General features: G+C 44.4%; 1 protein-coding gene across 1 annotated transcript in view; it reads left to right on the top strand.

Annotated features, from left to right (window-relative positions):
* The first annotated feature begins 481 nt into the window (after window positions 1-481).
* The window catches only part of LOC138262389 (uncharacterized), a 34,807-nt gene continuing 17,023 nt past the window's right edge, over window positions 482-18,265 (top strand). Inside the window, exons 1-3 of the mRNA XM_069212290.1 lie at window positions 482-1,062; window positions 2,932-3,341; window positions 14,826-15,026. Of these exons, the coding sequence (XP_069068391.1) occupies window positions 482-1,062; window positions 2,932-3,341; window positions 14,826-15,026 (1,192 nt within the window). The remainder of the gene's footprint in view (window positions 1,063-2,931; window positions 3,342-14,825; window positions 15,027-18,265) is intronic.

Genomic DNA, 18,265 nt, shown 5'->3' with positions numbered 1-18,265 from the left:
AATGACTGGAAAAGTCAGAGTTCGGGTTTAATGTGATAAACAAACATGCATGCAGAAATGATTGTTCAATGCAATATCCTTTAAAGTCACTGGTTTTGACCGTGATTGCTATTGGTACTGATGGTGTGGTATTGGTGGAGCTGAGTTTGAGGCTTGTATTGCATTGGTGGTGGTGCTGATGGTAGCAGTAGTGGTTGTATTATTGGTAGTACTAGTGGGGGCGTGGCTAACTGTGCGCCAAGATGGCTACTCCTGGCTCAACCTCTGACATATATGAAGCGGCTGAGCCTGGAGGCCCCAGAGTCGGCGGGTGGGGTTCTTGTACAACGGCAGAGCACAAACACCTGCAGGACCAGATGCAGATCAGGTGAGGTGGTTGCATGGATGGGATCTCTGCAATATGGCTGCTGCTGTCCAGGAGTGATAAGAAATGTAGTACGCAGGCAGACCCCTGCTAACCTAAAGTTCTTGCTTTGGAGGGATGCTTGAGGTGATTGCCTCCACACCATCTGACTGTGTTCCTCCCACGAGAGCAGATCAATCAGGGGACAAGCTAGATCTTATTTTACAGGAAATTCAGGACTCCAGAGTAATAATGGAACAGAGACTTGGCGCTATTACCACGGACCTAAATCTGCTGAAAGATGACCAGCATAAATTGGCGGACAGAGTCAAATCGACGGAGCAAGTGCTAGCTACCTTGCTGTCAGCACAGTCAGAGTACAACTCAATGTTGACACAACTGCGCAAACAAGTGGAACAACTCCAGGACCGTGCCGAAGATACCGAAGGCAGAGCATGCAGAAATAACATCCGTATTGTTGGCCTTTCAGAAGGCACCGAGGTAGATCGCCCCACTCAGTTCGCTCACTGTGAAGCAGGCGCACCTTGTGCCGGCCAAGAGAACTGTTCAAGGGGCCCCACTGTGGCCAATAGTGGGAAAAATACTGAACCACAGGGACAGAGACCAGCTGCTCGGGGCGTGGAAATGCGCGCCGCTCATGGTCCTGGCTCCAGAGTATCTCTCTATTCAGACTATTCAGACTATTCAGACTACGCGATGTCAGTACAACGCCCCTGGGCTTCCTTCCAGGAAGTAAAAAGACACCTCAGAGCACACTGCCTTGTATATGCACTGATTTTTCCAGCAAAATTGAAAGTAATACATGAATGACGTTCTAATTTCTTTGATTTCCCAACAGCAGCCAGAGAATGGCTAGCTCAAAATTTCCAGGGAACACAGAGTGACCAACAACATGAGTTTGCATCATAGAAATCAAACCGTCGGGCTCGGCACGCCCGCCGTAAACAGGACGCCGCAAACGGCAGAGGAGGAGGTCCATCCCCACAACAGGTATGTCAACGGGAAGCCATTCAACTTGCTACTACTCTACGGGATCCCCGCCATAGGTCCAGCACAGAGTCATCCCTGGCTGGGGACTCAGACTCTGAAACTGAGAGCAGCGTAGCATTACTACCAACTATTGCGCCCCAGACTGCTAATGAACTTTGAAAGACCAAAGGGCTGCCCTTATCGTTTCCTCGGCTCCACTTCAGAGAACCTGGCAATGACGCTGGAGAGAACCTCCATCCCACGGCACTGTAACCCAGACCGCTACACCGATTCCTATTTGAAGACATAATGGTTGTTAACCAGCATTACATTTGCACTTCACCATCTACGTGTGATATCCTTGTATTATTAGCTTGAAGTTGGGAAATACTATTTGGGTAACTTATTACATGTGAGACCTGGGTCCTGACCTTTATTATGTGATATGATTGCCTTGCAGATATATAGATTGGAATATGAACCACTACACCTTACTAGCGAAAGCCTTGCTATCTTCATGTTTATACAGTTTTGTTGTATTTGTTGCACTGGTCGAGCACATTTTTCCACGCTGGACCATGTATTGGGTAGGGGTGTTGATTGTTATTATTACGCTTCTGTCACCACTAACGCAGTAACATCATGGGGATGAAATTTCTCGACATTCACTACATTAATCGCATTTGCCACAATCACTAAATCATACAATATAATTACTTGGAATATTATGGGACTGGGGTCACTCCATAAACGACACAGGGTGCTGGCGCAATTGCACAGATGCCACGCTCACCTGGCCTTCATACAAAAAACCCACCTTACTACACCAGAAGACCTAAAACTGCAACGAAGATGGAAGGGACAATTGTTCCATACCTCTTTCTCAGCATATGCACAGGGAGCAGCCTTATGGATAACGGCAGGGATTCCGTTTTCAGTCCAAGATACAAAGATTGACACACAGGATTGATATGTAGTACTCAGGGGACTCCAGTATGGAAAACAGATAGTACTAGGATGTTTTTATGCTCCGAACCAAGAACAAGATGCTTTTTACGCATGCTTATCCACCATGTTATCGGACTGGGCTTACCTTCCATGGGTGCTGGGTGGGGACTCGAATGGAGTACTTGAACGTTCTCCTTGACCGTTCACACCCACCCCTCCAAGTGCTGCACTGGTTCACCAGGCCAGAGCATTGTGACAACAGGTTGAGAGTTGGGACCTAGTGGATGTATGGCAGAGCCATAATGGGGACGTGAAGGAATATTCCTTTTACTCCTACCCGCACATGCTCCATTCTTACTTATACCGATTCCTGTGCACTTCCAGCCTGCAGTCCCACATAACCCATGCTACATATTTAGGCAAGACATTATCTGATCATAACCCGCTCGAGATCCAACTCGCCTGGAACGGGTACCCACCCCGATACCAACATGGCTCCTACAGCCCACATTCTGAGAAGACACGGTCTATAGGGACACACTAGCTACTACTATAGACACATTCTTTTCAGAAAACACAGACACTGCCCCCTCCCCACTGATCGAGTGGGAGGCCCTTAAGGTCGCAATATGGGGGTCCTCCATTTCTAGGCAGGTGGGAGCAAAGGTGGAAATTCCAAAGGACCTCACACACCTAGAAAATAATCTGGGCGCCTTGGAACAAGAGGCAACCCTAGATGACACCAAGGCAGCGCAGTTACAAACAGCACAGATACGCCACGCAGAACTCCTAGAGCGCTTGCGTGTTGTGGATTACAGATTTAATACCCAAAGGGCACATGCAGAAGCGGACAAACTTGGCACCCTTACTGCCAAACAAATCTGTTCACAGCACTTTCCCACACCTATATTAATGATACAAACTCCACAGTTGGGAATAGTAAATAATCAGACTAGCATCAACGACGCCTTCTGTCAATACTATATTGACCTGTGTGCCGCGCCTCCGCCTGTAGACCACAACACCATACACGTTTCTGCACCAACATCCGCTTCCGCAGGTGATAGTAGTAGAGAGAGGCGCTGCGAGCTCCAATCGTGATCACTGAGATCAGCGAGGCACTGAAGGTGATGGGCAGTAATAAGACCCCTGGGTCTGATGGATTGCCGGTGGAATTTTATGCCACATGCGCCAATCGCCTGCGCCCCCACCTAGAGAAGTTATATAATAGGTCTCTCAAAGAAGGAATGCTTGCGGCCGCAACTCGAGAAGCAGTGGTGACTTTGCTGCTTAAACTGGATAGATCTCCTACACAGATGTCCTCTTATAGATCCCTGTCTATATTAAATACAGAATATAAGCTCCTTAGTAAAGTGTTAGCGTGCAGACTCCTCCCACTTCTTCCGGGGCTACTACACGGACCAATGTGGATTCGTTCCACGCCGCAGTACATTGATGAATATCCTCCGCCTATTTCAGTTGATAGATGAGACGAAACAACAATATCCGCATGCTGGCTGCATTTCCTTAGATATGGGACAAGCATTCGACACTCTCAGCTGGAACTAGATGTTGGCCTCACTGGAGGCCTATGGCATACCCCCAGATGTTATACGGTGGGTGAAGCTTTTACACAGGGCTCTGACTGCTAGGGTCAAGACGGGTGCGCATAGCTCCGACTCTTACCCCATATACTGTGGAACTAGACAGGGTTGTCCTCTGTCCCCCCTTTTATTGGTATTGGCGTTAGAACCCTTGGCACAAAACCCACACCACAGCATGAGTGATTGGGGAGTTGTGCTCAATCCCACTACCCACGCTTGCTCCTTAAACGCAGATGATTAGATACTGTATTATAGGGATTTGCGGCAGGGCACGGAGAGAGCAGCGCAGATTTTTTCTCGATTTGCACTTCTATCAGGGCTTCAAATTAATCCCAATAAAACCAATGCATAGTCCTTCCGGGGCACCTATCCGGAACCTTCGGTTCGATTGGGACCCATGAGCATTGCAATAGCACCTGTATCCTTCAATTATCTTGTTATTTGCATATACCGTGACCAAGCGGATTCACTAGAAGGTAATTTAAGCTGGACGATTACATCGCTCCGGTCCCAAGTCGATTTCTGGATCACTCTACCCCTTTTGGTGGCAGGAAGGGTAGCCCTGGCAAAAATGGTACTGCTGCCCCGTGTCTTATACCATTTTGTGAACCTGCCGCTCATGGTTTCACCTGGTATATTTTGAACAATGAACTCCTTACTGATTGATTTAATATGGGGGAAGGGTTGCTGTCACGTCGGCCTGTGGAAATCACAGTTACCCCCATACATGGGTGGCCTGGGAGCCCCAGACTTCAAAGCCTACTGTATAGCGGGCCAACTCCAATGGCTGTCGTACTGGCTAGCTGGTCATGATCTGGAAGAGATCAATTGTACAGTTGTGATGTGGAAGAAAGGCTTCATTCATCGTTTGCGTTGTCCTTGGTTTGCAAAATTACCCCCGGGACTACCTTGCTCTAGCATACGGTGTTGGCTTACTGGAAACTAGCTACACGTTACACAGCCTCATCAACCCCCTATGCACACAACATACCACTGTGCAGGCTCCCTGCCCCCTCAGGAATTATCATGGCGATAATGCCCAGAGTTTGGGAACAGCAGAGACCATTTACACTAGGGGACTTGTTTGAAGATGGCATGTTAATGACGCACTCGGCCTTTTGCAAGTACGTGGCTTGTCTGAAACTTTCTTTTTAACCCATGCTAAAGTATTGACCTACGTACGCAATCATTGGGAATCACAGGGCACTGAACTAGTAACATACGAAGCCCTTCAGGCTCTTCATACAATAGGACACAGCAGGCATCTTAATAGATTGCTATACCGAGCACACCTCCACATGTCTTTGGATACGCTAAAAACGAAGTGGGCAACTGATATAGGTATAGACATTACTGCCAAAGGTTGGGCCTTCCTATTACAATATGGTAAAAAGTATCCGGCAACACTAGATTCAAACTGATAAAATTTTACCTTTTTCATCGAGCGTACCTCACTCCGCACAGGCTCAATATTATAAATCACACGACAACAGCGCAGTGTCCTCGGTGTCATACCGTTGACGCTGACCTTCTTCATATAATTTGGATGTGTCCGTCCCTCTCACAGTACGGGGCCACAATAGGAGCCACTTTGATAGAGGTCACGGAGGAGACAGTGGAACGGATGCACTTTGATAGAGGTCACGGAGGAGACAGTGGAACGGATGCCTGCTTATTTCCTCCTGGGGCTACACCCTAAAACAAGAGGCTCTAAGATAACTTCAAGCTTCATGGACATGACTATGCTCTTGGCGAAACGGCAGCTAACAAGGCTCAGGAAGTCTCCCCATGCCCCATCCATTCCCTCATGGAGGGAAGAAGTATTACGCTGGAGCCAGGCTGAAAGTTTGGCACTCAGGAGAGAAGAATACAGAGGGATGAGACGAAAACCAAAATCCCTAGAGTGGGACACACAAGTGGAAGCATTTAGGGCACAGAATGAGACACAGGAATAACAGCAATGAGGCTAGCAGCGTCCCTAAAACAATACTGTGAGCAGAGAGAGAGTAAAAAGCCCGAGGTTTAGACAAATTTCGACCCAAGAGGTTCTCATTCTCACCTTCCCCACATATGATTCATAAAGGGTGGCATTGTTCTTAGGAAGACTACATATGTCGGCCCTACCTTCTAGGAGATGTACTCCCGAGAGGCTCACTGATACTTGCGACCTATATGGCTTTACTCATATGACTGATGACAGAAGCGGGCTGGGGTGGGGAGAGGGAGAGGAAGGGCCTCGTTCTTCACCAAAGTTCAATATTATAGAATGCTCAGACACACCTGAAGGTCTGAGAATTGGACCGCTTGTTCACATCTTTGTTAAGTACTTAATCTATACAATGTCTGTTGACCCATGCTAAGGTTGGAAACCAATAAAAAATGTTTTAATTTAAAAAAATCGGTGTGTCATTAATAGAACTGAAACTTTATTTCAAGATTGCAAGGATATTTTTCATTAAGCTCTACAAACTTACACTTTACTAAAAAAAAGAAAGCAGCGATATTTGTGGATGCTCATTTAGATTATAAAGCCTACACAGGCCTTAATCAACTTGTTCTTGGGTTGGGGAGTGGGGGGTGGGGGTTAAGAGGTTAGAACTCAAGTTATTCACAGGTAGTTTTCTAATTGCTTGCTTCTGTTTCATTTGAAATGAAATAAAGAGTCTTACGGGGACAACTTAGAACATGCCATTTATTTATTCTCCTGAGAGGGTGTGGGTTGGATATTTTATAGAAAGTAATTGGAACTCAAAATACAATAAAAGTCAATGTGGTTTACTGGGAATCAGGCAGCCTTGGATAGAGGGTAGTGGTATGAAGGACCCATGGAAGGGTTTACAGTTCGTCCTATGTTAATCTTGGCACTTGAAACTTTATTTCAAAGATCTAAAGTCATCGGCAGAGCAAAGCTGGAAGCTGAGGACCAATAAGGCTCCACAAACCAGATATCTCTATTACACGGAATTATGATTGCCTTGAACTTCACACTGAAAAACTCTGAGTGGGACAAATCAGGAAACTGCATCTATCAACACTTCTTCATCAAAAACATTGGCAGGCATTTAGAAAAGGTTCTGTACCTTTTTCCTTGGCAATTCCAAATCTCTTCAAAATTTTGGAAAAAGTCTCACAACTGTGATTGGATGTGGTCTCTTGCGCTATCTGATTTTACTACATTGTAACCCAGTTCTCACAAGGTTCCTTATTGTAAATACAGTCCTTCTGTGCTTTGTGTTGCCATTCCCCAGAATGGTACCTCAAAGCTTTCCTTAGCTTTTTGCCTTTTTCTCCATCCAAACTCTGACCAAGGGCATCCTACTTATACCTCCAGAGGATCAGAGGAAAAACCCCAGTCCTGCTTCACTCTTTTCTCACACCGAAGCAGTGAATAGTTACTCTGAATCTGTAATGGTTCTTCCTAGACTCTCATTGTTAGGCAAACACAGCCTGGGTATCTGCTAAACTGATTGGAAGGCCTATTGAGTCAGAATCCTTTGAAACTGCATATCTGGCCTGCAGGCCAGACCAGTAACCTTTTGTCCAAGCTGTTTGCCTGAGCGAACAGTGTGGATACATTTTGCCCGCCCGCGCCTATTCCAGCTTCATCACATGGGACTAGTTGGCTCAAAAACGCAGAAGGTGGTAAAAAAGAAGTAGAAGAGACAATGGATGTCACCATCTCTCTCATCTTCTCTTTGGACTCCGTCACACTTGTTTTGGCACAAGCCCTTAATGCTGTCCAATACCAATGGACTGCTTCACAGAGATATAGACAACTATATCACAGTAATCACACACACATAGTTCCCAACATTCAACATTAGCACCTGCTGGAGTCAACCACTTAACAAAGGTAGAAGCATCAAACATTAAATACAGCAAAAGAACATGGGGCATTTGAAACAAAAAGAAAACCTGGGCCGAGGTCTGTCTCACACTCAATACCTCTTGCACCACATTTTCTTCATTCAGTATCTCCATTTTACATCCTTTGAATGAGCAGCGGTCCACTTTTGAGTTCGAGGATTACGCTGGTGCAGACGTTTAATCAGTTTACATTACTTACCCTCTACAGTATCGTGGATAAGTGTTAAGTGCATAACTTTGTAGTTTCTTTCCATGATTGTACAAGGTCACCAACAATATATTTGTTTGTGTTAGAATGGATTCACAGCAGAAGCAGATTTCACAGACAACTGGTGCTGAGAAGCAGAGATGGTACAGGTGGTTGCTGACCGCTCTTAGGGCGTTATTTCTGCTTTACTTAATGTCATTCTTCTTTTCTTTTTGGGTCCAATCCAAGAGAGGCCTGTCAATGGGCAGACTGGCTTCCAGAGACTGGAACAAGCAGAACTGGGTCTTCATAGAGCCATGGAGGTGTGCCCGTGCATATGGCCTGACCCTGAATGATGTATGAAGGCAAGCAGGCTAAAGAAACTAGAAGCCACTTAAATAAAAGCTGTACCCAAGATGACCGGTGCTCTCATGAGAACAGCAGTTTCTACAAGACCTGAATTTGTTCCAACATGACTCATGATGGAGACTGCCAGTGGCGGCTGGTGGCATTTGAAAGTGGTGGGGCGTAAAAGTTTGGGATGAGTGCCCTGTGGTGAGTGAGCGTAGCGAGCAAACCTGTCACAAAAGGGGCTCGGGGGGTCCTCCCCCCAGGAACATTTTGAAAAAAGAGTGGGCAAATGGTGCATTTTCAAGCAAATTTGAGAAAGCAAGAAGATTAATAAAGCCATTGTGAAATTATAGTTATGACATTAATAATAAAGAGCTTTCAAGTAAATGAAACATACGACAATGGAAAAACAGAAATGCAAGAAAAAGGGGTGGAACTTTGTTGAAAACAATGGTATGAAACTGTGAGTCCTTTTGAATGGCACACTGATGACCTTAAGTTTTCATTGTGGTTTTCTCCACGTTTGTAAGGTAAACATCCTGCCCTAGCAGCCCTAGGTTGTGTGGCCCTGACCATTGTTACAACTTGTATATATCAGGTGTGAAGTGCCGGTCACTAGTGTCACACACACACAAGCGCTCTTTTGCACAGAATCTGCAACAGAGGGGGGCAAAACGGAGGAGAATTGCCCAGACGGCAGGCGTGGTTTACTGATGTAGTAAGACCCCCCCCTCACCACTGTTTCCTACTCCCTGGGGAGTTCAGGCATGGCATGGGGGTTGGCAGAAATACATTAAATTAATTGGAAAAATAAAAACTTACCTTAACTCGCCACGCACGACTCCTCCGTCGCAGGGTGCAGGCGCAGGCTCCCAGGCAGACTGGGAGCCTGTACAGGCTTGTGTTGCTGGACTAGAGATAGCCTACAGTGCCTGTGTGTTTGACCGGCCCTAGATGGCCGGCCAAACACACATGCGCTCTGAGGGAAAGTGCTGCACTCTCCCTCAGAGCACGTCACCCCGTGGCCCTTTCCCTTTCAGAACGAAAGGATAATAAACATTGTTTATTATCCTTTTGTTCTGAGAGGTTTGCAGCTTCTGCTGCTGGCGGGGGGCGAGGCTCCTCTGCCCATATGGAGGAGCTGCCCCTGAAGACTACCATCGGCACTGTGAACCAGGAGGACCTTCCCAGGATAAACTTTCTTTCCCAGACGATGAACTTATTGGATCCGGGCATACAGACTGCCTGGGATCAGGTGAGGGACAAACAATGACCAGGAGGGACACCAGGCAGGAGTGGAACTGATACTCTGGGACATTGCTCCACGGAAGGATGATGTATGAATGACTCCAATTGTCTCTGAGGCTTAGGCCGTCCAGAAGGTGGAAATGATTAAGCCACTCTGTCTAAATTGTTCTGTCTGTTTTTCTGTTTCCTGACAGAAGTTGACAAATAGAAGTTTTATGCAAAACTGTTACTTTAAAAGTAACGTGGACATAATGTAGGTACTAAGTGAATGTTAATTTTTTGGCTGCACACTTTTGTGGGTGCAAATAAGAAAACATCTGACAGGAATAGTAAGGAGGAGCAGGAGAATGTAGTATGTACAACCCAATATCCTGGCTTATGACCTATACTTAAGAAGCCAGACACAGAAAATGTGGAAGACAGGGGACATAGAAACAAGGATGAGAACTATGTGGTGCTCACTTCAAGCATGGGGCAGGATGCCTGAGGTGATGGGGTAAAATTGATCTATAAGATTCACATTATATCTGGGAAGGTGCCTGGCAACATATTCCAGTTATTTTTTGTTTTTTTTACTTGGTTTATGACTTGTTTGTCACTTGCAAAAAAAAACAGATGATGGACGGAGTGCCGAACAATGTCAAACATTCACCACAGTCACAGATCTGAGCCTAAATCCATTGTATTTTTTGCTCGCCATCTCATTCCAGTTTGGACCCAGCCACGTTCAAATCAGCCTCAACCCTGCTCAACATTGGAACCGGTCCTGGAATGCTTGTTTCCAGTCCTGGGATGACATGGCCTGGCAGTTTAGGCTGGACTGTTCAGATGGGGATTAGGATCAAGACTGATTTGCATATGGCTTTGTCCAAACTGGGGTGGCATGGTGGGCAAAAAAACAATGGATTTGAATGCCGCTCGAGCAGTTGCCATTGGCTGAGATTAATTCAAGCATTCCATCCATCACCTTGTTGTTTTTGCATTGTTTATTACTTGGCCATGCGTCCCACAGGTTCACAGTGTTCTCTGGCACACTTATCCATTCTCCTCTTAGTTCTCTTGCCTCGCTCCTCAATACCAGTGGTGGCTCATCAACAGGAGCATCAGAACACAGTCCTGCCACCTAAGAGCCAGTACATAATGCCCATTGCCTGTGCTCACAGTGCACATTATCAAATGTAGCAGTGCTCTTAAAAAAAACTGATTTTGTGCCTGCATGAGTACGGTCAGTGCAAAAGTCATCCCTCTCAAGCTCCCCAGTCTTCTGATGATAGTTGGTGGGAGAACTGGGGGTTGGGGAGCTTAGGCACGATTCATCTACAGAGTGCTGTCCAAAACATGGCACTCTGTAGGTGGATGGCTAGCTTGCACAAGTCTGACAGGTGTAACTGAACTACAATTCCTTTACTCGGGCACAATCCATTTTACTTAGCAGGCATACTGTACATGCCTCAGGCAGCACAGTATATCAGCTAAACTTAGGCTGTCAGAGACATTATCGGTGGATCCCTGAGGTCAATAATAATTGAAGCAGAGCAGCAGGATCCTAAGCTCCTATCCAGCTTTTAGGGGCTCTACCTCCAATTATATCAAGAAGCTGGGAGATGGTTTGCAGTAAGTATCCACCTTAACCCTGGTGCTGTTGCTCACTGGCTCCTCATTGAGAATCATGCCTGCTGGTTCCAAAGTCCAGTGCCAACCTAACCATGATCTCCAGTGTATCTCTACACATATGGTAAGTGGAGTTAATGGTTAGGTTAGGTCTACTTTCAGCTGGGTTTCAAGGTGGCTTCGCCTTCTATTCACAACATTATGTGGCAAGGGGCACATTTTTCAATTTCACCGCACTTGGAGAAGCATGAAGTATTGATCACTTTTTGCTTTTTTCCTTTTGGTTCCAATTAGAGTGTGTTTATTCTTGAGAAAATCGTTTATAACATGTTTTGGTGGCGGCTTAAAATTTTAATTTTAATACAGTGAATGCTTAATCGTTTACTCATGGTTATATGCATAACATCATTGTAGTTTGCTGAAGGACTTCTTTCTTACATTATAGTTACACCTGATGAAGCTCTTGATGACTGAAATGCATAGGGTTTATGTTATCACGGTTACCCAGGATGAAACGTGAATTTCGACATGCTGTGAAATAAAGCCTAAATAGGCATTTCCATGCATCTGAAGAATGGTACCATGTTGCCTATGTATGAACTTTGAAACTAGTGAAGAAATTGAAATAAAACTTGGATTACTATGGATTACTTAGCTCAAATTCAACTTATGTTGTTAGGCATTGTGTCTTGGGACTGGTGTGCTCTATGCACACCTGCCAGTTTATGGAAAATTATGGTACTGGCATATTCTGTTCAACTCTTGGCATAAGGTGGTACCCATGACAAAATCCTGGCATTGGCACACTGGAGGTAATGTTAACATATTGCAGCATTCAAGGCAAATTTTGAAAAAAAAAACGAGAGAACCCATGGTAAGCGTCCCCCATCTGTTATCAGGAGCCCAGAGAAGCCTGCACAGTCAGAGTACATGGAAGCACAAATGATATGTTTTCATCAACAATGGAAAATGAAATAAATAGCACTGAGCAATAGTTTAGGGGAACTAGGTGGGGTTCACAGGTTACAAGGTGTTGTCCTAATACAGGGATACTCAAAGTACGCCCGCGGGCCTCATGCGGCCCCTCTGACCTTTACATGTGGCCCCTGGGGCAACAAGAGCACTGGGCAGCTGTTTGCTCGACTCCGCACTAACAAAAATATTAAATACACACACAATAATTTATTTCAAACTTAACTGGTGTTAAAGAAAGGAAGTAACTAGGGACTCCTGCACTTAACTTTAGAAACGCCTTCATTTTTAAAGACCTCTTGCAGCATAAGTGTAAAACTAAGACACTCTCTTCAAAACTAAGTGTATTTAGTTAACATGCAGAACCTTTTTCGCCATAGTACAATTTATTTTATCAGTGCATTGTGATGTATTCATTTTAAAGTGATAGTTTTCAAACACAAATTTGAAAACATTAATTATTTCCCTTACCCTGAGAACACCACCAATAGTAAATTAAAGAGGCAAGTCACTTGGTATGTGCACTTTATGGGCGGCCTGGGTTCCTATCAGACATAGACAACATTATAGTTTATTAAATCAAACATAGAAGCAGGTTTTGTGCAGTGCACACCATGAATCATGTATTTCGAGGTCATCTTAAATGTGATAATGCAGAAAAAGGAGGGAAAGTGGCACTAAACAATTGCCTAGGATCACAAAAATTGGAAAAGTGGGTAAGCCGGGATTAATTCTAGGTTTTCTGGTTTCCCATTGTTTATTTCACCCACTAGATGTATATCCTTTGGTTCCTCTACACCTACCTTGCCACCAATCCCCCTAGTCACCCCACCCACCCGCCACCGCCCTGGCATCAATGCGGCCCCCAGGCATGTCACAGACCAAACTTTTGGGCCCCTGGGAAAATGTTTGCGAGTACCCATGCCCTAATACCTCTGTCGAAAAGCCACCAATGATAAGTGCCCTTTTAGAGGCAATGGCTTTTAGCAAAGGTATGTGAAAATTATTGTTTAAAATTCACTATTTGTCCCCGTTTAAAAAAATATGATATGGGGAGAGCGCTCAGTAATGATTATTGATGAAGCCAGACTTGTTTTGTTTGGCAGCATACTAGAATTACTGATAAGTATTACGCTTCAACACTTTCAGAGATCACACTGCCTCTACTGCTTCTCAGTGCCCTATAAAATGTATTAATCCTCATCTGCATCAAAATTTGCTCTCTATGAATTGTTGTCAACATGCTGCCTTGGCAGTACTGAGCCCTTCACCTTTGTGTATTCGGCTCTGATCCTGGAACCTGGTAGGGCCTGGGCTAGTCGTAGCACTTTGCAGCCAGTTGAGAGGTAAGCTGATGGGTTCTGTTTCCGGTTCTGCATGTTAATACGTGTTTGTTCGCAACATTGTAGTAATTACTTTGTCGTTTCTGTGTTCTACCAAGGTTACCAAGTAGTGGTTCTAAGACGATCGCTGGCTGTAGTTGGCATAATTTAGAACTTGTCTCTCCAGTGTCCTACCCACTTCCTTCGTTTTCTTCAAGTTCCTAACAGTTATTATTATTCCGCACATTGGTTGGAACAGGTGGTGAATTGGTATTGTCAACTATATCATTTGGAGATCTCATCCGAGACTAAATCTTAAATAAAGTCTTATTTTCCAGATTGATAGAGCAAGGAGCTGTTCGAAACATTTTAATACACACTTACAGAAGAGTTAAATCTGGACCCTTTATTGCAAATTGAGCTTGCCTTTTCTGTTTTATCAAGGGAGCCTTCCGTGAGCTGCCTGTGGCCTTGTGTACACCCTTGCTTCAGGTGTAAGTTAAGGAAATGATTACTGAAGGCTTTGTCACTAAATGTAACTTCATGTTGTGCACAATTCACAATTGGCTAAACAAAGGGTCATATATGCCAAATATTTTTTTTCTTATAGAAGTGCTCATGCAGTTGCAAGTTGCTTGCCAGGCCCCAACTTTCCTGAGATTGAAATACTACTTGCAGTCCAAAAAAAGAAATTCAGAAGAACATGGCTAAAACTAATTTCCTGCAAAGGGATTCAATAAGTGTGAAGAAGTTCGGAGAGTCCCACTTCACTTGTTAGTAACTTTGGAGTTCTGAGACCGTTCAGGGAGGATGTTGTTGTTAGGACTGACCTTGATTCTTACGTTCATCCTTAAGTCTTTAACAAAGCAATTGTTTTTAATGATATTACTCATGATAAGGACCTAATGTTAGATTAGAAGCTTTGAGTCATGCAAGCTTCGACAGTTTGGAAGAGCATCAGTGTGGTGAAACTGGAAAAGAAAGACTCACTTGGAAATAGTCTGTTCAACCCAGGACATTGACATCTTATGTCTTTGGAGGAATGTTTATATCAGTCAAAGGATCGTGCGACAATGTGTGGGAGGACGTTTCAGGCTATGTTCTCCAAACCAATTGTAATATTAACTACAATATTCGTTTTTGATCTTTTCTTCCATGTCATTCTTTCCTCTTTTTCTACACTTGTTCCTTTTTATTGGCTGTTGCAGATCAATGAGCTTGGTCATTCCTTTGCTTGACGTTGATATAGCTTTAGTTTTTCACGATGAATGTCTTTCACCAGACTTGGCGTGTAACTATTTTATTTGGCCACAGTTTCCATTTATGTTTGCAATATGACAATACCGAAAATGAATAAATAAATCAGACTGGTTTCTACTCAGTGAAACAACGAGACACTGGGGCGTGTCTTGAAACCACCTTCATTTTGACAGCTCTTCACGTTTTTTACATTTCACAGACTCCTGTCTCCGTTTGCAGTCCAAGCTGCTTGCCCGGATTCAGAAAAGTCCCTGAACGAGAGAAACAAGTATGCTGTTACTCGTGCAGCCCGTGTCCAGAAGGGGAAATTTCAAACCAAACAGGTATGCACATTTTCACCCAGACACAGGGACATAGTTACTAAACTTTTACACAAGCCAGGGGAGCAACCAAAGGTGCTACGCCTCGTTGCGTGAAAGGATGATATGCCCCATATATACAAAGATAACAGAACATTTCTGCTCTCTTCTAGCGCCAACACACGCACTCTTGGGGTGCCTACCTTACAGCTAGGATTGTGTGTAGGAAGGGACTCCGTCCTGCACAAAAAAAAAAAAAAACAATTCCGTAGAGGCATTTTCCTCTGTCCATTTGTTGTGCAGAATACACGAAATAACAAGGAGGACTATGCTCTCATTATGCCTCACTGGGGCAATCTGATGCATTCCCGGGTTTACTAGCTTTAGTAAATCTGAGAATGCACAATACTCTATGGATGGATGCATGGAACTGCCCATTCTCCACCCATAGAATGCCTGAAAGGTGGAAATGTAACATAATGCAGCCCAAGCAGCTGCGCTGTGTTACATTGCTTTACAAATACATACAAGGCCACACAAATCAGGCCTTGCGTGGCTTTCTAAATTCCAAATAAGCCTTTCTGTTGCCCTGCATCAAACAAGCGACACAAAGGCTTAGTAAATCTAGGCCTAAGTGAGCAATCCCTGCTCCCGAGATAATGTTTATAATATGATTGGTGCTGTTTTATGTTTTTTTAAATCATCGAGCCCCCTTAAAACTAAATCCCACTGAACAGTGGCAAAGAGAGTTGTTCTAAACATTTTTGGATTAAAGAATATTTGCTGCTCTGTGTCCTTTCTTTACTCACCTGACAGCACCACAAGCAACAAGCACTGACAAAGCCAATAGGTTTTGCCTTTGTTTTTCTTTTGCATTCTATCTTACTATCTAAATGGATTATAAATATTAGGAAAATGTTATAATAATGTTTGTTTTAAATTTGTTAATAGTTGTTTATGTTGTTTATTAATTTAACATACATGACAACATAAACAACTATAAACGGTTTATCAATTTTAAAGCAAACATTATTATAACCTTTTTGTAATATTTATAATCCAGTTTGATAGCAAGATGGAATGCAAATGAAAAAACAAAGGCAAAACCTATTGGCTTTGCCAGTGCTTGTTGAGATTGTGAGACCCGTGGTGCAATGTTATACAGAACACTGCTCGTTCTATGAACAGAATTAGGAAAATAGACTATTTAGCACTTTAAATATGGCAGTGAAACTGAAGAATTGTTTCCAATTCAACATTGTTTTACAAGTGTGTAATGGGATTCATAACTACCCCTTCGGACGAGCAGCCCGCACTGCAGGCCTTAACGAGGATCAAGCCCGGGTCCAGGTTACGGGATCTGGGAGGGCCATGAAGAAGCACAGGTGGGCCATGATGATGAATGGATTTGCACAGCATCCCCTGAGTGTCTGAGACCTGGGTCTGGTCATGCCGGGGAGTCTTACAGGGGATGAGCTTCATGCTCTGCATACTGTGGGTCATGCTTACTAGTGTTACCGCTATCTCTAAGGGTTTGTTGTGTAGCTAAGTTCTTTATCTATTTTACTCTCTCTTTCTGTCACTCTCCTATCTCACGCCCCTTTCTCTTTGCCGGCCCCTCCTTTCTCTACACCTCATCCTCCTTCCTCTGTGCCTCACCCTCATTTGCCACCACCTCGTCTTGCTCTTACCACCCTCTGCATCCTCCTGCCTCACTCTTGTCTCTTGACTTCACCCTCCTCTTTCTCCATCTCACCCATCTCATCCTCCTGCCTCCCTGCAGTGGCCTCCTCTTTCGCTCTCTCCAACGTATCCTAATCTCTTTTTCCCCATCACCCTTTTCTTTTTCTGACTCAATCTCCTCTCTCTCTTTACCTTACTTTACTGTCCTCTCACTGTACTTCCACATTCTTCTTTCGTCTCCACTTCATTCTTCACTGCTGCTGTGACTTTCTTTCTCTACCATGCCTTTCTCTCACTCTCTCCCGCACTCGCCTGCTTCTTCTCTTCCCCTCTCCAGCCTCACTCTCTCTTCCTCAGTATCCTTGGCCCCTTTGCCTGACCTCCTATCTCCCTCGCACATTCCTGTCTCCCACCCCTGCCTCAGCTTTCAGACCCCCTCTTTGAAAAAACAACCTCCTCTCTCTCCAGCTCAACCTTGACTCTCTCCTGCTCACCCTCGTCTGTCAGCCTTACCTTCCCTGCTGCTGCCTCCAGGGTAATACATGTGTGTTTGTAAAGGAAGCTTGAACTGTTTCTGAACAAGTGGTTGTGCTTTTGTGGGCGTGCATAAATGGACTTTGTAATCCTGCTGCCCTGTACTTGTTCCCCACTGGCAACTCACAGCATCTCAAACACCAGCAGCACCGAGTCCTAGATTATACAGTGTGTGTGCGCAGAAGATCAACTAAAAGTGGGGGGCTGCATATTTTAAAGGGATTGCACAGGACTGTGGGACGTTTTGGAGACCCTACTGTTGACCATTTACTTCAAATAAATATAATAACAACAGAAAAAGCAGTCAAAGGTGGCAACTGGCCAAACATCATATGCAAATCTGTTTGTTACCTTAGCTGCCCACTGTGCCAACAGCACTGATTCTGAGGATTAAGACTATAACTGTAATTTGATGATTAGTTTTTCAACCAATATTGAGCTGTCAGTCCTTTCAGTTGAAAGTATTTGAAGGAGGACAATGTGGAAATGTATAGGTCAGGTGACTGCCTCTAGACTGAACAGTCTTTTCTAAATTGTGACTGGCATTTCTCCTCCTCTTCTTTTCTTCCTCTAGTCTCTTCCATTCCATCACCCTCTCGGTTTCCAACACCCTTCTCACCAATCACTCTCCTCTCCCTCCTGTTCTACCAATCTCCTTTTAACATACCTTCTCTGCCCCAACACAATTTACCATATGCTGATATCGCTCCTCTCTGATTACATTTGTTTTTCATCATCCTAATCCTTTATCAGCCTATTTCAGCACCTTCACCCCTTTCCATTCTTCCTTCTCATCCCACCTCTTGTTTTTTTCTCAGTTCAGATCTATCAATCACCCTATTCCCATCACCCACTTTGCTCATTGTCCTCCTGCCATACCCTTATTCATTCACCTTCAACACATCTTTATCACAATCTCTACCTTGTATCACATATCACTCTCCTATACCTCTAATCAGTCCTTCTGTCATATTTTTCTCTTCCCGTCTACTCACTAGTTTATTCTTCTTTCATCCACCTCTTTCCTTACCATTCTTTTTTGTTAT

The sequence above is a fragment of the Pleurodeles waltl genome, chromosome 10 (genome assembly GCF_031143425.1).
Source record: "Pleurodeles waltl isolate 20211129_DDA chromosome 10, aPleWal1.hap1.20221129, whole genome shotgun sequence".
In the NCBI taxonomy this organism is placed as follows: domain Eukaryota; kingdom Metazoa; phylum Chordata; class Amphibia; order Caudata; family Salamandridae; genus Pleurodeles; species Pleurodeles waltl.
The sequence above is the reverse complement of the archived record's forward strand: the minus strand, read 5'-3'. Positions and strand labels throughout refer to the sequence as shown.